The following is a 20,826-nucleotide window of genomic DNA, read 5'->3' on the forward strand; positions in this document are numbered from 1 at the left end:
TCATTAAGCCTGGACATCTGCAGCTTTCAATGGGTATGGATGGTTGCCAAAACTAAGCTATGTACGTCTAACCTGGATAGACCATGGGAGCCCAGGGGATAGAGCAATGCTTTCTCATTTTATCAAGCATTTTACATCCCTGTTACTCTCGGTAGAATTTTTCAATCAGCATTGCTTGACTGGTCAAAGATTGTCACACTTCCAGCATCTTGTCATTGGACTTGTTATTCCAAAAATTAAACAATATATCAGCTGTTGGCAATGTGCTTGGAATGTTCTGACTTTAATTAACCCCTTAACAAAGACAATTGCCCAACATCTGAACCAAAACAAAACCTAGAATTTGTTTATTCTGGTGTTATTTAAGGGTTTCTCTTTAAATGCCCCCATACTTGTTATATATTGTTTTTTAAAGGACAGTAAAGGCTTCTTTTTTTAATATACTAATTGTATACCTAACACACCGTATAGTAGGAGTACTATTAGTAATATGTAAAAAACAAATGAAAAATTAAATGGTGTAAAGTGTCAATTAAAAAAAAAAAGAACTCAAAATAGATTGTCATTTCAGTACTTATGGTTAATCCTTTACCAGCCACCCCATATCTCTATACCAACCCTACCCTAACCCTATGCTTAGACTAAGTCTAGCCATACACCTACCCTAGCCTTAACCCTCACCATAACCCTACACTTCCCTAACCCTAAAACAGCACTAACCCTTAGCCAGCATTAACTCCTTACCTTAACCCAATCCTAACCCTACTCCTAATCTTAATAGATATCAGCAAAGAAATTCCCCAGCTAAAAGCTACAAAATCTAATCTAGTGGCCTTTTAGTGTCTGTTTGCAACATGACAGGCATACGGTCTACCTGTAATACTGCTGGCAAAGCTCAATACCGATCGCAGTTGGCAGATGGGCATACAGGGATCCCCTTTCAATATTTTTTTTAGTCCCTGTGAGTCTTCCTCTAAGTGCTAGCAGGCTCAGAATCACCGCAGCTAAGTGCGAACTCCCTCAACCATAGTAATTTAAGGGCATGTTACAGCCGAAGGGATTTAAATCCCCGTTTAAAGGGCTGTATGCAGCACCCAGTTTAAATAAATATGTCTCATTATCTGTCACATGCTTGGCCAACTCGTACAAAGATGAGAGCCATTTGAGAATTACTGTTTTCCTGCGTTTGATCTATTTTTTTTCTATATTTGTTCTAAAATTGCAGCCGATTCTCAAATAATTCATAATGTTAGATAAAGACTCAACAATTAGTATACAAGAATCAACATGTTTAATGTCTCAAACTCATTGGTCTAATATTTTCTACCATTTTTGGAAAAAGTATGTGACCCTCTCTAGCATATCAACTACAGTAAGAGAAAATGAAGTCAGATGCTGTGAGATGACTGCTATGTATAGGTTTGAATTCCAACACAAATAATTCATTCCTCTGTATAACTTGTTGTTGGGAGTATAATAGTTAGGGGCTGTTCTGCAGCCTTGTGACCTAGATTGCTTCAAGTAATTTAGGGAACAATGACTTCTGTATTGTACCTGAAAATTCTAAAGGAGATTGTATCTTTCCACGAGCTAAGGATTGACAATATGTGGGTCATGCAGAGGAACAATTGGAAACACAAATACGTCTACTGAATTGAATACTGAACTGAATTGCTGAAGCGGATGGAATTCTGTATTTTGGAATGGTAGGGTCAAAGACCTGACCTTAACACACCTTAAGTATTGTATTTGTGAAGAAATTAGAAATGTGTGAAGTACAGAGTTATCAGCAGTTTTAGATAGGAATGGGCCAAAATACGCCCAAGCTGATGCGCAGGCTTGATCAAAATATGTAGGGAGGAGGCACTAACTTACTAAGACAGTGAAATTGTATCGCAGTGTAAAACACCATGAAAAATATCATTCTGTGTGTTTTAATCAGGTTTTCCGTACCTAGGATGTAAAGTTTAGAACGCCTTTTAGGGCATATCAAATAGTCATTCCAAGCCTCATAACCACTACATCCCACTGTAGTGATTATGATGCCAGGAGTACCCTGTCCCAGGTCTCCGGGAATGGGGCAAAGCGTTTATCAATGGTTTATCTTCTCACCTGGACCAGGCTCTGATGCTCAATGGTGGTCCAGTGCTGCGTTTCTGCAGCTCTACAGGAGCCTACCAGTTCCTGCTCTGTATCTCCCTTTTTAACATTTTTTGCAGTACGCTCCATGATGTAAACTCTATAGTTTAACGGTTTATTGTCCGCTTTCAGGATGAACAGCTGAGATCTCATGAAACTAAGCTGAAGCAAATCTCCACTGAGCTGGCAGAGCATCGCTCCTATCCACCCGATAAGAAAGTGAAAGCTAAGGAAATAGATGAGTACAAGATGAAGGATCACTACCTGGAGTTCGAGGTATGTCTAAAAAAAAAAGTGTATTTTGTGTTTTTTTTATTTTGTTTGAGTTGATGTCTAGCACTTTAAATTATTTTGCAAGCATTATCACAGCTTAACAGTGAGCAATGAGCCTTTTTCAGTAGCCAAGCACAACAAAAAACATACGCTGCATTCAGATAAATCCCCAGGCCCCGATGGCCACACACAGACAGAAGTCACATTTAGGACAATACTGATTGTTATACATATATTTTATTTAGTGATGTTTTATTTTTATTTCAGTGTTATAAAGTATTCAGATGAAAAAGAGCATGTTTAACCCCTTAAGGACACATGACATGTGTGACATGTCATGATTCCCTTTTATTCCAGAAGTTTGGTCCTTAAGGGGTTAATTAAAGGGACACTATAGTCACCAGAAGAAATACAGCTTATTGTATTTGTTCTGGTAAGTATAATCATTCCCTTCAGGCATTTTGCAGTAAACACTGTGTTTGTTTAGGGAAAATGCAATGTTTACATTAAAGCCTAGCGATACCTCCACTGGCCACTCCTCAGATGGCTGCTAGAGGGGCTTCATGTGGCAGTGCTGACATTGACTGTCTCCACCCACTGCATGGAGACACTGAACTTTTCTCATAGAGATGGATTGATTCAATTCATCTCTATGAGGAGATGCTGATTGGCCAGGGCTGTGTTCGACTTGTGCTGTCTCTGCCTCTGATCTGCCTCCTTGACAGTATCCTATGTAAAAGCATTGTGATTGGCTTTTGATCAACACTTCTGATGATGTCAGCCAAGCAGACAGATCGGGGGCAGAGCCAGCAACAGCCGACCGCAAAAAAAGTAAACCTATATTTAGGAGGGGAAAGGGGGGGCCAGGGCAGCTAGATTGTGGTTTTAACACTCTAGGGTCAGGAATGCATGTTTGTGATCCTGACCCTATAGCGTTCCTTTAAGTTACACTTTATCATTGTCTTTACTGTACTCTTTGTTTAAAGTTTCAGCAATAATTTTGAATGCCATTTTTTTTAAACAAGTGTGATTTACTATATGATTCTACCATTATTTACTTTGTTCAATAAAAGTTGTGCTTAAAAAATAAAATAACATTCTGGTTACAAATGATCTATTAGCAGGAGGCTAGAGGCTATTCCATTTGGTAATCTGGAACTGACTAGTCTTTTCGACATTGACTTATAACTGCTTCCAGTGCCTTAAGCCATTAAGCTAGGTCACATTGTGTAGTCTTGTTCTCTCTCATAGTAAATATCATTGTAAATAAAGGTTAGCTTTCAGAATCTCCTCTTGATATCATTGCTTTAGATTACGTACTTGTAAAATAGAGTTGCAGAACCTTAGCTGCTAAATTTATACTAGAATGATATAAAATACTATCAGGACTGCGGTGCTCAATGGTTGCAGAAGGGCAAGTTTAGGTGGTTGATTGTGAAACATGCCAAGCTGACTTTAGCAAATAATCCAAAAAAGCAGGATTCACATTATTCAAATACTGTAAGTAACTTACTGTACAGTAAGTAGCCATGCCGAATATCTAGAGCTACTAAAACTATCAACGGCATCCAACATAATTCGACATCATCCACCTACCACGCTGCTAGGACAGTTTTTCTCCAGTAACAATCAGGAGTCCGTATAACAATACCTGTACGGTAAGCTGCCCGCTCATTAATTGGCATGGTTAGGTTCCGGAGAGTCTATGGAATCTGTCAATATATTATTTGGTAAACATAGGAAAATGGAATTCCATGTCACAGCCTTTGTGGCTTCTTTGAAAATCGATCACCATTTAAAACGCTCAGAAGTCTTTGAAAGTTCACATGTATGAATCATGCTCTTGAGATTTCTCACTTTGTTGAGAACAGGCAGCAACCCTTGTAAATGTGTTTTACCGTTCCGCTAGCGTTCTCTCTGCCTCTTTGTTCATGCTGAGATACTGTGACTAAATAAGCATGTTACCATGGTGTTGCTATGGCTTTTAGCACTTCAGCATCCATCCTTAAAGCCTATAATGACTTAGAAATGTTAACCTTGTATGTGCTATGAAAACAAAGGGGTTAATGTAGACCTGTAGACCTGCTGTGTTCAGAGGTATGCTTTATCTATATTGATAAAAATGGCAGTTCTCTTCAAAGATACAAAGAACATGCACCAAATTATAGGACAGTGTTTGTATACCCTTAGTAGATAGGGCTTGAAACTGTGCTCCCAGAGGATATTGGAACACAGCTCTCATAATTCCTGACTTTATGATGTATTACTATGGAAGGTCATCTTATATTCCTGACAATTGTGTCCCTCCTCACTGTTTGATCTTGTTCTAAAGATTCTAGTGCAAGACTCAAAATGTACCATGCTTCAGTCCACATTTTCCCCAGAGAAGGGGAACAGAGTCTATAGATTTTTGTAGCTTCACTAAGTAAAGTATATTTATCTGTGTGTTCATGTCTACACATGACTGTGAGTGCAAAAAAATAAAAAAATTAATACAGTGCTGCATACCCACTGCGGTCATAGACATCTGAAGGGGACTGGGCTCCTCTTAAGTAGAGATTTGATGTTCACGATTGTCCTAGTCCAGGGGTGGGGAACCTTCGTCTCTCCAGATGTTTTGGACTACACCTCCCATGATGCTTTGCCAGCATTATGTGTGTAAGAGCATTATGGGGGATGTAGTCCACAACAACTGGAGAGCTGAAGGTTGCCTATACCTGTCCTAGTCTACAGATCTAGAGCCAGTATTTTAGTAGACCCTAGTGCAGAGGTAGGCAACCCTCAACACTCACGATGTTGTGGACTAAATCTCCTCTGATGCTTTGCCAGCATTATGGCAGTAAGAGTGTTATGGGATATGTAGTCGACAACATCTGGAGTGCGAACAATTGCCAATTCCTGCCCTAGTGCAATGCATATATAACGTAAAGTGGGTATGGTGATTGCAAAGATGTCATGAACGAACCGATCTTATATATATGTATGCCGCTAGGATTGTTTTTTTTGCCAGAGTAACATATTTGGCCCAATGATGTCTAGCTAGTACTAATTTTCAACACTTTCCGAGGCAATTTATAGAGTAAAAGGAAATGTTTTCTGCTTGTTGGTGAACAAAAGCCCTGCTGGTCTACATTTTCCTTGATGTTGTTGAGTCGTTTCATTAAAACCCTTTAACTTCTTCGATTTTATAGCCAGGAATTCTAGACATACTGCAGTTCGATAGATTTTGATCTGTCAGCAGATATATCCACAGGGATGTCAGTTATGATAACCTCTTTGTTACCCAGTGTTCTGTGACTTAAATCGCTGGTCCTGCCTAGCAAGGTTTATTGAAGAATAATTCAACATAGCATGCTTCTAAGAAGAAGCCGAGATAGATTTTTACTGCAGTAATTATTAAGCAATCATTTCACAGAATGAACTGTTTTTGGATTGTTGTCATTTACTAATTTTATGTTAAATTGAGTGGCATCCAGACAGAAAATGTTCCTTCTTTAGCTAAGCTTATTTGCTCATGCCGCAGTTCAAGTGGTTTCCTTCAACATTTTTTTTCTCATGCTTTTGGTACATGGATACAAAGGGGACAATATTTAACTTACCAAAAAAAAAAGAGGTCATGGTACTTGGGGTAACCCTTTAAACTATTTAAATATATGCAAATAGTTTAATAAATCTGAAGGAATTTGTGTACTTCCTGTCTGTCTGTCAGTCCAACCACCCTCCGTCCATCCAATCCTAATCTTACCCATCCAATTAAAGGAAAAAATATATATAATTTACAGTCATAGGAAAATGAAAGTACATCCTCTTTTAATTATATGGTTTTAAATATCAGGACAAAATAATCATATGTTCATTAGCAGGTCTTAAAATTAGGTAACTACAACCTCAGATAAACAACTGCACATGATATATTACACCACAAAAATAAAGCCAAAATAGAGCAGCCATGTGTGGAAAAACTACTCCCTTTCCACTCCCATAGGAATTAAGAGGCTAAGTAGCAGACAGGTGCTGCTAATCAACTGCCCTTGATTAATTGATTATCAGCAAGTGTGACCACCTCTACAAAAACCAAAGATTTGGCAGTTTGCTGGTCTAAAGCATTCAGGTGTGTGTCAACACAATGCCAAGGAAGAAAGACATCAGGAATGATCTTAGAGAGGCAATTGTTGTTGCTCATCAAATTGGGAAGGGTTATAAGGCCATTTACATACAATTTAGAATCTATAATTCTACAGTGAAAAAGATTATTCAATAGGGGAAAACATTCAAGAAAGTTGCCAATCTTCCCAGGAATGAACGTCCGAGCAAATTCGCTCCAAGGTCAGACCTTGCAATGTTTAGAGAAACTACATCTCAGGCTCTGCAGGCCTCAGTTAGCATGCTAAATGTTAAAGTTCATGACAGTACAATTAGAAAAAGACTGAACAAGTATGGTTTGTTTTTAGAAGGGTTGCCAGGAGAAAGCCTCTTCTCTCTAAAAAGTACATGGCAGCACTGCTTAGTTGCATCTGAAGAAACCACAAGACTTCTGGAATAATGTCCTTTGGACAGGCGAGACTAAAGAGATGTTTGGCCATAATGCACAGTGCCACGTTTGGTGAAAACATAGCATATCAGCACAAATACCTCATGCCCACTGTCAAGCACGGTGGTGGAGGGGTGATTATTTGGGCTTGTTTTGCACCCACAAGACCTGGGAACCTTGCAGTCATTGAGTTGACCATAAAATTCTCTGTATACCAAAGTATACAAAATATAGAGTGGAGTCAAATTTGAGGCCATCTGTCCGACAGCTAAAGCTTTGCTTAAATTAGGTCATGCAACAGGACATTGATCCCAAGCACACTAGCAATTCTACAACAAAGTGGCTGAAAAAGAAAAGAATCAAGGTGTTGCAATAGCGCCGTCAAAGTCCAAACCTCATCCTGATTGAAATGCTGGGACTTTAAGAGACCTGTGCGTAAACAAATGACCGCAAACCTCAATGAGCTGAATCAACGTTGTGAAGAAGACTGTGCAAAAATTGCTCCACAACAATGTAAGAGACTGATAAAGTCAAACAGAAAACAATTACTTTATATTATTGCTGCTAAATGGGGTTCTACGAGCTAGTGAATCATACGGAGTACTTAGTTTTTACACGTGGCTTCTCCATTTTGGCTTTATTATTGTTACATAAATCATGACATGGTGTAATAAGACTTTAAAACTCCATTTAGACTCCTTACTGAAACACGGTCTTCCTCCATTTAGACTCCTTACTGAAACACGGTCTTCCTCCAGTGTGAACATCAAGTTTGAAGATCTGTTCCCAGTTTCCAAGCATTGTGGATGCGCAGCAGTCACCATTATCCACCAATCCACTGCTTGTTTATGCAAAAAAGCATTGCACACCCGATGTAAAATTGTCCAAAGGCCTTGTATCTGTATATCTGACAGCCACTTTGAGTGTGAGGATTGCAAAATGTATACTGTGTCATTTCTTAGAAACAGTGCATTTTTCATTTGCAAGGCTGCAGTAGCAGCATATGTGCACCAAAACCACTTCATAAAGATTAAGTGTGCCCCATTAAAATGGAGGCTATTTGTTTCTTTGCAGCAGAATTGGAGAAAGATAAATGCTAAAAAGTAGACATCCATGCATTTTAGTGGTAACACCTACTTCTAAGTTAATGCAAGTACATGAGTAGTCAGGTTGCCATCTGGCCGCTATTTTACAGGAATAGCTGCTGTGAGAGGCTATCTGGCCGGTGCCTGTATTGCAAAAATACCAGCAATGCAAAGGCTAGTATTTTTCTCTGAGGGGACTCTGGCCAAGTGATTCGAGAAATAAGGCCAACATATCCACCTCTGTTATATATGCCAGGTAGACATGTGCAATTTGTTTAGTTCCGAATGTGAATTTGGGGCGATTCGGACATTCGGATGCTTACGAATGTCTGAATACCAAACTTCCGAAGTGCTGTATTTCTGAAGTGCCGAACTGAATTGCCGCAGCGAACCAAATTTCGGAAGTGCAAAAGTGCTTTGGATTTCTGAAAAGTGGCAAAAGAAGAGAGGGAGGGCAAATTACATGAATTATGGTAAGGTTAGAGTAGGGTGAGGGAGCCTTACAGATGTTCCAAATTGCCGAAGTTCAGAATTTCGGAAGTGCCGAACTGAATTGCCGAAGTGCTGAATTACCAAAGTGCCAAATTTTTTTACTTACCCGAATTTCCGAACCGAACCAAACTGAATTTTTTGCCCATGCACATCCATAATGCCAGATTGCTTTATACACACAATAACACACAGCAGACACACACTCACACTCAGACACATTGACACACACACTCAGTATACACGCACTGTTATACACACACTTGGACAATGGCACACTGCATTATGCACACTCGTGCAGACAGTATTCACTCACACCGCTACACATACACACAATGCTACACAAACAGTCACATTTCTCTAAAAATGCAATGTGTTTACATGAAAAAGCCTACAGGGACAGGCTATAGACACCACAACAACTACATTAAGCTATATTTGTTCTGGTGTCTATAGTGTCCCTTTAAGTGTACTTTTTTTTTCTTTCTTGAGATGCTGTTTGCAGTCCTTGGTAGGTCACATTCTGATTGCAGAACCATGTCAGATTAGCAGCATGTAATCATATTCTTCATGCTGTTTCAAATTGTTTTACATGCACAATCATAGACATTTTTGAATCCACATTATCATGTTTTTTCGTTCACAATGGAAGGCAATGGATTCCTTATACACTGTCAGCACATGCAAATCAACCCAGCTCTCACTCCCACAGAAAATTACAATGTGCAAATGCCGACCCTGCTGAGGGATGAAAAAGAAATGATGTTTGTTAGAGCCCCTATTATCTAGATGTGCCGGTGCATGGGCACGCATAGAGAAAAAGCATAGAAAGCGTAGAACTGGGAAAATCTGAGGATAAAAAGGTAGAATACAGAACGTGACAATCCATTGACTGAAAAAAAAAAAGGAAAATAAAGGCTAAAGTACAGTGATACAGTAAGATTTGATTAAAAAAAAAAGAAGTGTTCAAAATAAGTTTAATTATATATATAGAAAATCATGAATATATAAAGTAACAAAAACATATGTGCATGTTTAAAGTCACTAGCATACTTAGAAGAAGCATTAATTGAGTGTTCTTTTATTTTATTTTTTATTTTTTTTTAACTATAGGTTACTATAACAAAATTGACAAAACAGAGATACTCTTTTTCGAAAATTGAAGATAAGTGACAAAACCAGTGACCAGATATTAAAAAAATACACAAAAATTAAAAAGGGCCAAGTAAACAAAGTAGCTCTTTATATATTAACAAGTAGACAGGTAGCGGTGTTCATAAAAACGGAACACTGTCAGGGTTATACACCCAAAGTGAAAATTAAAAGTGATATTCAAATTTAAGTTCAAAATAGCCAAACCGGGAAGATTCTTGGAAAATTCAGTTTCAAATTTGGCTACCTTGACCTTGATTTTCACATTAATTTTGAATTCGCTTTAGATTTTAACTTAAGTTAATAACCCTCTGTGTGCACTTTCGTATGCGTTGTCTTTGTTTATGTTTATGTTTAATAAGTGGAAAATACGAGCTACGAAAGTAATTTCTGTAGACACATTCTGCCCTTGATTTTATCTTCATATATGCAGATGCATGTTTGGAGCCGTACTGTTGTTTTTTTAATTGTACCTGTATGCTTGGCAATGTGTATAAGAACAGTCAGGTGTAACGTTTGTTTGCATTGAAGAAAAGACCTCTATTTGTAGCCTTGATCGTTTAAATGAAAGAATTACAAGCTATACTCCCATTAAATTGCTCCGTTTCACCGGTGCAGAATATTTTGAAACCTGTATTTGAAAAGTCTCGTATAAAAAGAACGTTCGGTGCTCAGAAGTTTTGCCCCTTTTTTTCTGTGGATGACATAGTATTCTTAAATCTCACATTATCAAAACTAGGAACAGTGGAAAGGTTATATAAAATTATTTTGCAAACATTTGAAAAAGCGCCCCCTCACTGCACCCTGCTGTAAGCTCCACTCATGTGTTTTATGGCCAGAGCTTTGAAACTTGCACAAATGAATAGCGAGAGATTAACTGCTGCAGAGCCCCCTTTGTATTAAAAATTATGATTGAACGCACGAGAAGGCTTTCATCGGCATTGCAGTAAACCCTACCAACTATGGTTCGAATACCTTTCTCGGTGGCTCTCGCTGAGATGGCTGTTCATCTAAACCGCATGAAACTAAGTACATTTAAATATGATTGTTCGTCTGGGTTGTTTTGTTCTCAAAGGGAAAGAAAGCTCTGGGCCAGGACTTGGAAATTACAGTTTGCGCGAAATATATTTCTGCGCAAATCAGTCTTCTCAAACGACTATATTTACCTAGCATTTATTGTTTCCGGAGACTTTCTCATTTATGATGCTTTGTGATTTAAGTCCAACGCACAAATCAAGGTGTTTCTCTGTAATTAAGTTAAAAATAAATATTAATGAGGGAAAGATTCTTGGAGTGAGGTGCACTGTTTTTGTTTTTTAAAGAAAGCTAGAAAGCACAGATCTAGTGCATTTATGGCATGGTGTAGCGCAGTGATCGCTAACCTGTGGCTCACCACTTTTGTTCCTGTACGGTTTCTGTGATGTGTTTGAAGAGACACAATATACAACAGCTGGGGTGTGAGAGGTTAGCCATCGTTGGTACAGTGCTACACAGATAAAAATGCTAAAACACTGCACATTTAAGAGTTCTCAACATGCTATTCCGGAGACAGAAACCCGTAGCCGTCCTTTTGTTGTACAAGCGTGCATAATCTTAGTCTAACAGCAGCTGAAGGAACAGTTGCTGAGTTTTCCCCACAATAGTTAATATTACGTGCTTATTGTGGAAATAAACTAATCTTTGGGTTTTTTTTTTACTTGACTCCTATTGGTCTAATATTACATTAATTAGGTGTGATTTGAAATTATTTATACATTCCGTACCATTCAATGTTTGCCGTGGAACAGTTTTGACAAAAAACGGGGATCTCCCAGGCATTCGCTCACATCACCGATACAGTTTTATTGATAAGACGGAAACGACACTTTCGCATTAGCCCACCCATTGCTCTCACAGCCATCTATAGAGGGAAATGCACAGGCTCTTGATGTTGGGCCTATTTTTGGCACATCATTTCAAAACTGTTTTTAAGGAGACCTATATAATCCGATTATAATATTAAAATGAGGTTATCACAAGGAAAATTGGCCAGTAGAGTGCCTTATAGATAGAAATGCTCTGTTCTTTTTGATAATGAATACCATATAAGATATAGATTTCTATTGACTTTGCTGTTCTATCATAACCAACATATAATGGACCTGCTCAGATGAGATTCATTTTTTTATGGAATAGTCTTGTGATGATAATATTATTATTATTATTAATATGGTATTTATATAGCACCATCAAATTCCGCAGAGCTTTACAATGGGTGGACGAACAGACATGTAGTTGTAACCAGTTGGACACACAGGAACAGAGGGGTTGAGGGCCCTGCTCAATGAGCTAACATGCTAGAGGGAGTGGGGTAAAGTGACATAAAATGGTTAAGGATAGTATAAGCAAATATATAAAATCATATGTTTTCAGTTCATTTTTGCCAGATATATTTTTCCTTACAATGTCACATGATGATCAATGATGGGATTGCATAGTGCTAAATATCTTCAATTTTTATTTTTTTGGTTTGCATGTCTTTCTTACTTTAACTGTATGCTTTCATTTTCTTATAGAAAACTCGGTATGAGGTTTATGTGAAACTACTTAAAGATGGTGGCAAAGACCTGCTGATCAATGGCGAAAATGACAACTCCGGGCTCAAAAAATCCCATTCCAGCCCTTCGCTGACCCAGGATTCGTCTCCAGCCAGTGCCAAGATCAAACGTAATATTTCGGAGAGGAAGGACTACAGGCCAGAGACCCCAAGCATCAAGCAGAAGGTCACCTAAGAAGGAATGAAGTTGGAATGAGCTGGTGTCAGTCAGCAAGCGCAGCAACTTATATCGTCCGTCACAATTGTTACTATCTGTGGTTCATTCAAAAAAACAAAATGAGTCTGTGACTGGCTGGGGCTTGATAGCATTTTCTATTGCACATTTCTTTTTGCTGTTGACTGCTCACTATGTTGTACATGTCTTGTTCCCAATCTGCAGAGTGTAGTTATTTTGGCTTTTTAACACCTCTTGCATCGCGGGTTTATTCCTGTGCTAAAAGGCTTAGTAACGTATGCACCTGTTTTATAAGGGGATACATTTCAGGACAAAATTATATGTGCCTGTCCCACACCACCTCATTTTCACTCTTAGCTCTCATAAAGTTAACTTTTGTTTTTCTTTTTTTTATATTAAATTTTTTTTATATGACTTAACTTTAGCAACAATGCAGAGCCGAGGCAAACATATAGATGTTTAATTAGGGGATATATGTAAATGCTAGAATTTCATTTTAGCAGAAGAAGGAACAGGCACGTTTTTTGCAGACTAGGAGAAGTTATAGATAAAGCATGATCTCAGTGTTTTCATAGTGTAGTAAATTCAGCAGAGTTCGCATAACCCGCACTGCATACTAGTCAGTCATAAACACAAGGCGAACATCTTAGATGAAAGTGAACAAAAAAAACACGTTGTTGAACACCAGTGATATGGACCAATACATTGCAACAGTATATTTTATTGTAAGGATATTGGCCAATAGGATCAATGTGACGATGGAGTGGGGATGTTTGGCGTGTCTGCTTCTTTTTTGGTACTTTAATATATTTCATATCATCTCCAATAAGCATTCTTCTAGAATTAGCCAATTTTTCGAATGTACTGTACAGTTTTCATCTCACTATATACCCGAGTGGGCAATGCCTCATTTTCTGTGTTTACCCCAGAACTAGTATTTCCATATAATTGTATGCACTCTGTTATTTTACATTGGCTTATTTATTTTTGGTACGGATAAGGGATATGATAGAACCCGCCAAAAATAGGGACGAAATTCTAAGTATGTTGGTGGATTCATTCGGTCCATGACAACATTTTCTTTCTACTTCCTTTCTGAGATCTGATGCCCTCGGAAGTTTATACAACTGCGATTTGCTGTGATTGTAACAGACCGTTTCATTGGCTATCATGACTTACATTACAATTCAGATGTTATTTGGTACATAGTTTAATGCAAATGCTTTAGTGTTTTTATATCCTTTGTAGTTTCCATAGCATTTGTCAGAGTGAAGGCATGCACGATTACAGACCGTAATTACTGAAAGATCATAAATGAAAGGAACGTAGGGGGTTATTTCTAACGAGCAATTGGGGAGCAATTACCATGGTAACCAATGAAATCTTGATGCTGTTTGCTGCTTGTTACAGTTTTATGTACTGCATTTTACTCCTAGCACCTAGACCAGCTCCCATGCGTTAACAAAGGTCAACGACACCCATAGAACTAATATTATTATGATTACCTAGTTAGATTATATCAAGATGAATTTTAGACATTGGAAGGATCAGCAGTTATCACACTTGGGTGATAGTTATATGTGAACATTCTTTATAGATATCTTCATAGGTGTATGACATACGGTCAGCTACACCATATTGAATCCAGAAACTTCTTCAATCTTTTAGAATGCATCATTTGACGAGCGGTAGGAAATAAAAGCCCAGTGTACGTGAAATCACCAATGTCAGTTAGTATTGATTAGCTAGTATAGGACAGCATAAAAACAACAAAAAAATATTTCACAAACTAAAATTCCAAATTTTCCAGTATGGAGAAAACCTCAAATTTTAAGCCAAAAATCTAAAAAAAAATTTTTATTCTCAGCCATTGGCCAAAGATACGTTTTATTTGAACTCTTGTTCAGATTTTATTGGCTCACCATTGGCACTGAATCAATGTTTCATATGGATTTTGACAACTTTTGATCTTGTATCTGTGTATACTAGATGCTTGTGGAACATATTGCTGTATGATTGCACTTTAATTTAATTATGGAATCGATTACTTGTAGTTTAACACATAACACTCATGCCGTCTGTAAATGTTGAGTCTGTGATTCGGCCATGGTGTACGGGTGTACGGAACTATGCATTGATGGCCAATGTGATTTTTACCAGGCTGTCTATACAAACATGTAACTAGTTTATCACATCTAATATCTTGACAACATAGAATATACCAAGATGACAATGAAAATCCTACACAGTAGAAAAGATACTTATTGAGACAAAAATAACCACAAATTGATGGGTGGGAGATGCAAACTTTATATAAACATGTAAGGTATCCAATTCAAGAAAGTGTTTTAACCCATTCATCACTAATTGGGGCCTGGTGGTAAATTGAAGGTCCTTCCAGCCCTGAATGGGTTAACACCATATCAGTAGTGGTCTAGGCACAAACAAATACTGTACAATTGTAAAAGCATCTATTTATTAATGTCATATACCCATAGGGCTTAGACAAAGGACACCTACTGTCCGTCATGACAATCTGTACTTTGTATAGATGTGACCTGTATATACATGTATATATGTTGTGTGTGTGCATTTGTTTTTTGTTTTTATATTACTTTTTTTATGTTATGTTTAGTTTTTTTTCTTCTGTAAAGGTACAATTCCTCAATAGTTTTTCAATGAAGGTTAGAGATCTCTGTTTACATATCACCTACCATTTCACACCTTCTGGTCTCCCTGACAACTGTAACTAGTTAAATTTCATCTCATGTTTATGCAATTGCAAGTGCTGCCAATATTTGAAACCTAGAAATGAGAACTCTAGGATATAAGTGTTTCAATGTCAGTTGCATCACAATCTGTTGGAAGGATGTTGCTGCAAGGCTAATCACAAAGGGACCAGTCCACAAATAAATCAATAGATTGTTGGTGCAAAGTACCTTCATCTGAGCTTTTTCATTATTCCACACAGAGCGAATATGGTACTTGATAACATTTCCTTGATATTCATTTTAGTACATTCCTTTATTCATAGGAGTTTTTTTTTTAACAGAATCACTTTAAAGTATGTATTTTACCATAATACTGTTTAATAATCATTTTTGTTGCTGGCATATTTATTGTATATTACCTTTATCAAGATAAAACTACGTAAACATTCTTCACGCACACTCAGTTTTACACAGTGCGGATGATGGGAGCACCATACGATGCTAAGACTGGCGCTTTTAAATGTAGTTCATATACCAAGCAACTACAGTCATTCATATGCAAAGCAACTACAATGATTTAGTGTTCCAGTCTTGTCAGGGCAAATTGAGATCGATAGATGATGGAATTCTCCATGTGTCTATAGAGCAGTAAAAAAAAAAAAAGTATAAATGGCCATCTGCCAAAATGACGTGAATATCTAAATAGGAACATCGTTTGTATGTCAGTCATTCATCGGGATTCTTTACAGTGTATGCATACAATTATATGTGTTTCCATATGCTGCATTGATCAAGCTTTTTATAGTCACTAATTACGGTCAAATATAAAAAAAGGAGATTGAGTTTTGGAATTGAAATGCTAACATTGTAGATATTTTTACAGTTAGTTGCATTACAACATTGACGAGACCGCTAAGACTTGTGTTGTCATTGGAAGAACAAAAATGGATGTCTAAAAAATGTATACTCACCTTGCGGTTCATTATTGATACATCAATTTAAAACAAATAATGTCCAGGAATGATACCATTTAACTTGTAGCACTGTGTTAGGACATGGCCCTTGTATGAACTAATGTTGGTAGGAAATAGAAAAAAAAAATACAATTGTAGTAAATTGTACATTATATTTAGTATTTTAACCTGGCTCCAATATTGTACAGACATACATTGCCAGTATTTACGTCACTGAAAATGTTACCATTTGGAGTTAAGAGATTTTGGTTTTAAATTATTTAAAATGTTTAAAGAAAGCTTGGGCTTTTTTAGCTGCTGGGCATTGTAAATATCAGAATAGCAAGATTTATGACACCGTTTATTTTGTAATGTAGACCTTCATTACTGCACATCAGTGAGACTGTATAAGTGTTTGGGAAGACATAGCCATGAATTAACCTGATAATGCATAGATTCTGACATTATTGTGTGTATGTCGTAATAAATCTTACCGTAGAACTACAGGAAGGGCAATTGCTAACAATATTTAATCTTTTAATACTACATCGACTCAGATTCTTTTTTGAGTTATTGCTCTCTAAATAAAATATTTGTCCATTGAGTATTGCCAGTGTCATAAGAATATTAAGTCTTTTTCCCAACATCGTGTAGATGACATTCTTCATTCAATTTTTTTTTTCTTAATTTATATTATAGGTACAAATTAATAATTTGAAAACAGCACTCAGATTGGTACGGTGCTTAAAGTGTGAGTGTTATGTACATATTAATTATTTTTGGAGATTTATTGAGGTTGAGGATTGGCAGGTAACTCTAGGCATATTTAATTCTATTTTAGCTGCTGTAGACTCTAATGTCCTATAATTCTTCGCAACATTGGGAATATAGTGACATGTTACAACTGAGGGTGAGTTAAGTTCATAAAATGTACTATTAAGCCAAACTCAACCAGTTCAGTCTTGAGGTTTGTCCACACCAGGAATTAGCTAGGCCTATCAGGTGTCTGCCATTCTGGTCTGTTGCGTCTGAAATGTTGGACATGTTTAAACCAGTACTGCAAAGCTTGAAGTGCATACCTGGCACTAGCTGTTTAACTCTCTTTGCAAATAAAAATGTGACGGTGTCTACCATACACACAGGGATCAAACTCACTAAAAGTGAGTTCTTAAGTAGTGTGTAGGTGAGAGGGGCTAAGTAGCAGATTTCAAAGTTAACACAGTAAAGGAGTTTAAGCATGCGTGGGATAGGCATACGGCTATCCTAACTATAAGATAAGGCCAGGGACTAATGAAAGTATTTAGAAAACTGGGCAGACTAGATGGGCCGAATGGTTCTTACCTGCCATCACATTCTATGTTTCTATGTTTCTAAAGTTCTCTTTGCATAGCTGTCTTGAGTTTCTAAGACTTGCAGTTTAAGTGTTGGGTTTCTGAATGTGAAAGCTGTTAGATGAACTATGATTTTAGAAATATTTGCTGTCTTACCTAAGACTTGTACTCTTGTGTTTTGGGAGAAACATTGCAGCTTAGAAGAGAGAGACAGAACGTGTGGACTTTTGGAGCTGTGATATAATGTACAGCAATAGTGTAACTATGGTGAAGGAAGCATTTTAGAATGGGGTAGGTGGAGCAGAGGAAACATGGCTTAGATATTAAATGTTGCAAAAAACATACTGGCTTTTAAAAAAGAAAGTAAGAAACTATATAAATGTAAATATTCAAAGGTTCGGTCCAAAAACTATAACATGCATAAAAGTTGTGTTTAATAATGTATCCCAAAAGTAAGCGAGTTACAATGACCACGATATGTGGTAGTTACGTCATGCCTTTTAATAACGCATGACTGATGGATAAACTATCATTGGGAAGCATAATGGATTAGAAGGTTTTAAGAAAGTTAAATTGGAATCATGAGATATTGGTTTTAATGAGTAAATGTTACCTTCTGTCAAATTTGGCAGTCATTTTTAATTTAGAAATGCAGATATATATCTGTAACATTCCAAAGGGTGGATTTATACATCTCGTAATACAGAACATTAATTCTGTGTTAATTAAGAATTGAATGATATTAAAACTTAATTTCAGGTACTGAATAGAATTGATAATAACTTATCCAAAACACTGGTCTAATTTCTGAGGGTCCAGTCACCTTTCAGCCATTTGTCTTCAATGTTGAAGGTTGTTTGCAATGCATTATTGGCCATCTGTTACCAAAAGATTTATTGGTACATTATTGTTGTAACTAAAACATCATTTGCTGCAGAAGAATTTTTTTTTTTTAGTATCTGTGCTATTACGAAGACTTTTCACTAAAAAAAACCAAAAACTTTTTTATTTTTTTTTTATTTTTGCATAACCTCTAAATTGTTAGGAGCATTTGTCTGTGGAATCTCTTTTGTGAAAAATGTTACATACAGTTCCTCAGGGTGCTTGCAAGTAAACACCATTTACTGTATTGTGAAGAAAATAAAGTGAGAACTCTATCAGGTCGCAAGACAGTTTCACAAGATTAAAAGCCATTCTAATAAAAGATTGGCTTTCCTGCTAGTTCTAGAGATTATCCCGCTGTATAACGCAGAATCGATGCTCTTGCATGTCACTAAAAATATAATAAACATTTTAGGAATTTGCTAATATTTTAGATGTGGGGCATTTATTTAGAAAAAGTAAAAATTCCAAACTATCAGGAAATATTTGGGGATTTTTTTTTTGGTAAGGAATGTGAGTATGAAAAATGCTTGAAGCCTTCCATGTCTGCTATACACTTCTATAGATTAATCTTATTTATACTGTAAAGGGATACTTCAGGCTTTTTAGGAACACAATTATTTGTGTTTATTAAACATAATTAATTATTTATAAAAAAAAAATTGTTTGTTTAATTATATGTGTTCTTATAATGTATTACATTACTGAGCACCCCTTAAAATAATGGGTACACAAATTAACTTTTAAAAACACAATTAAACGGTACCTGTAATCCAGCACTCGGACAGTCTCCTCACTGCAGCCCGATCCTCGGACTGTGATCATCAAACTTGATGATCAGTGTGGTGTTCAAATCATGGCGGCCATATGACACATCAATGCCTAATGTTGCAATCCACCAATCCAGTGCTATTCTATGAGAACAATTGAATCAAATACTACTTAGAGTTGGGCATTAGATGCACATTCAGCAGTCAGTGTCAGCATAGTTCTTTGCACATAAAATAGATTCAATTCTTAAATCTATTTTATTCCAAAGCTGTCTGAATGACAGCCACTATGGTGTGGAAACTGCAAAAAGTAAACAGTGCCCTTTATAAGAAAGGGCAGCCTCTGTACCCCCAAATCATTTAATTGTAATGGATTTTAATGCTTAAAGTATCCACATAAGCCACATTGAAGAATATAGATGATTCTTCAAAAATAAACCAGCAAATGGCAGATATCTCCCAACCAATCTTGGTCTTTTGCAGTGCATATTTCTTAAAACCTCACCAGGTTATTTTTATAAACGTATTTATAAAAATTAAAATTTTTCTTTCATGAATCAAACCCTTCAAGTCTTTTGCCCTTGTGCAAGACTTTTATTTAGCATTTGCTATATCTATAGCATCTGCATTAGCTATCGGAGAGAGCTCAATCTATTCCACAGGAGATTATGGGCGATGTGTACAGCTTTATTTTTTCACCTTTTCTTCTTTTAAGTGATTAACCAGATCCCAAGATAGAGCTAGGGTGCAAGTAGTGTTTGCGTTTTGTAAAAAATATGGAGAACTCTTGTGTAATGCTATGCCATTTGTCGCATTCTAGATTGCTGCAATGTCTCTTTTAACTAAAGTCGTTTTCAAAGGCTAGATGCATTATTCCTGTAGTCTTACTTTGTTGAAACCCTATCACACCAAAGAGTGTTAGGGTTACTTCTGATGGACTTAAGTGTAGACATCTGAGATCTTTTCCCCCAAAAAAACCTCAGTAGTTCACAATCCTGAATTCTCGTATCTCAACATTAGTATTAGTGTGCCATATTTGTTTTTCTTTTACTCATATTTAAACTCATTGGACCCATGTTTATTCCAAGCATTTCTACATTTTTTAATAGCAGATAACACATTGATACATATAATATGACTTGCTATCAACGGGCTCGTCTGTACTAGTATACGGCTACACTCTCTTCTTGAACACCAGTATTTTGTAGAAGACTTGAAGGCATTCCAGCCACAGAATCTTTAAATTGTGTCCAATTAGGTATAATATATATTTTGGTTGACCAGGTTGATCCTTTAAGGGGACAGACGTAAACATTTTTACGTATGGACTGCAATTAACTCCAGTGCTGCCTTGTAGGGTGCATTATACATCACACACATGTCCATCTTTAAAGGGGAAATCAATTCACCATATTATTAATGGTTTACAAACACACAGCTAAAGTGTACGTTATTTACATTTAATTATGAAACGCTTGATATTTATCACTAACAAACGAGGGGTGGTACTCAATAGATGTATAAGGTAAAACATCCCACTTCTTGAGTTTCAGATTTTGTGGTACGGTGTTAGTTTGACACAATGCAGCTTCCCATTGCGATTTGTTGCTGTATGGAACCTATCATTGCACGGGCAGCTTAAGAAAAAGTAATTCGCACTTCTCTCTCAATACATCACTTTTGACAGTTGTACGGTCAGTGATTGCTTTGACTATTCTTGTGAGACATTACAGAATAAC

The 20,826-nt window shown here is 36.9% G+C and overlaps 1 protein-coding gene across 5 annotated transcripts in view; it reads left to right on the forward strand.

Annotated features, from left to right (window-relative positions):
- The window catches only part of PSD3 (pleckstrin and Sec7 domain containing 3), a 492,046-nt gene extending 478,971 nt beyond the window's left edge, over positions 1 to 13,075 (forward strand). For all 5 annotated transcript variants that reach the window (XM_063455812.1, XM_063455813.1, XM_063455814.1 and 2 more), the window contains 2 exons: positions 2,272 to 2,415; positions 12,225 to 13,075. In XM_063455812.1, the coding sequence (XP_063311882.1) occupies positions 2,272 to 2,415; positions 12,225 to 12,440 (360 nt within the window). In that variant the 3' untranslated portion in view covers positions 12,441 to 13,075. The remainder of the gene's footprint in view (positions 1 to 2,271; positions 2,416 to 12,224) is intronic.
- The last annotated feature ends 7,751 nt before the right edge of the window (positions 13,076 to 20,826 follow it).

This window comes from Pelobates fuscus, chromosome 5 (assembly GCF_036172605.1).
Source record: "Pelobates fuscus isolate aPelFus1 chromosome 5, aPelFus1.pri, whole genome shotgun sequence".
Lineage (NCBI taxonomy): Eukaryota > Metazoa > Chordata > Amphibia > Anura > Pelobatidae > Pelobates > Pelobates fuscus.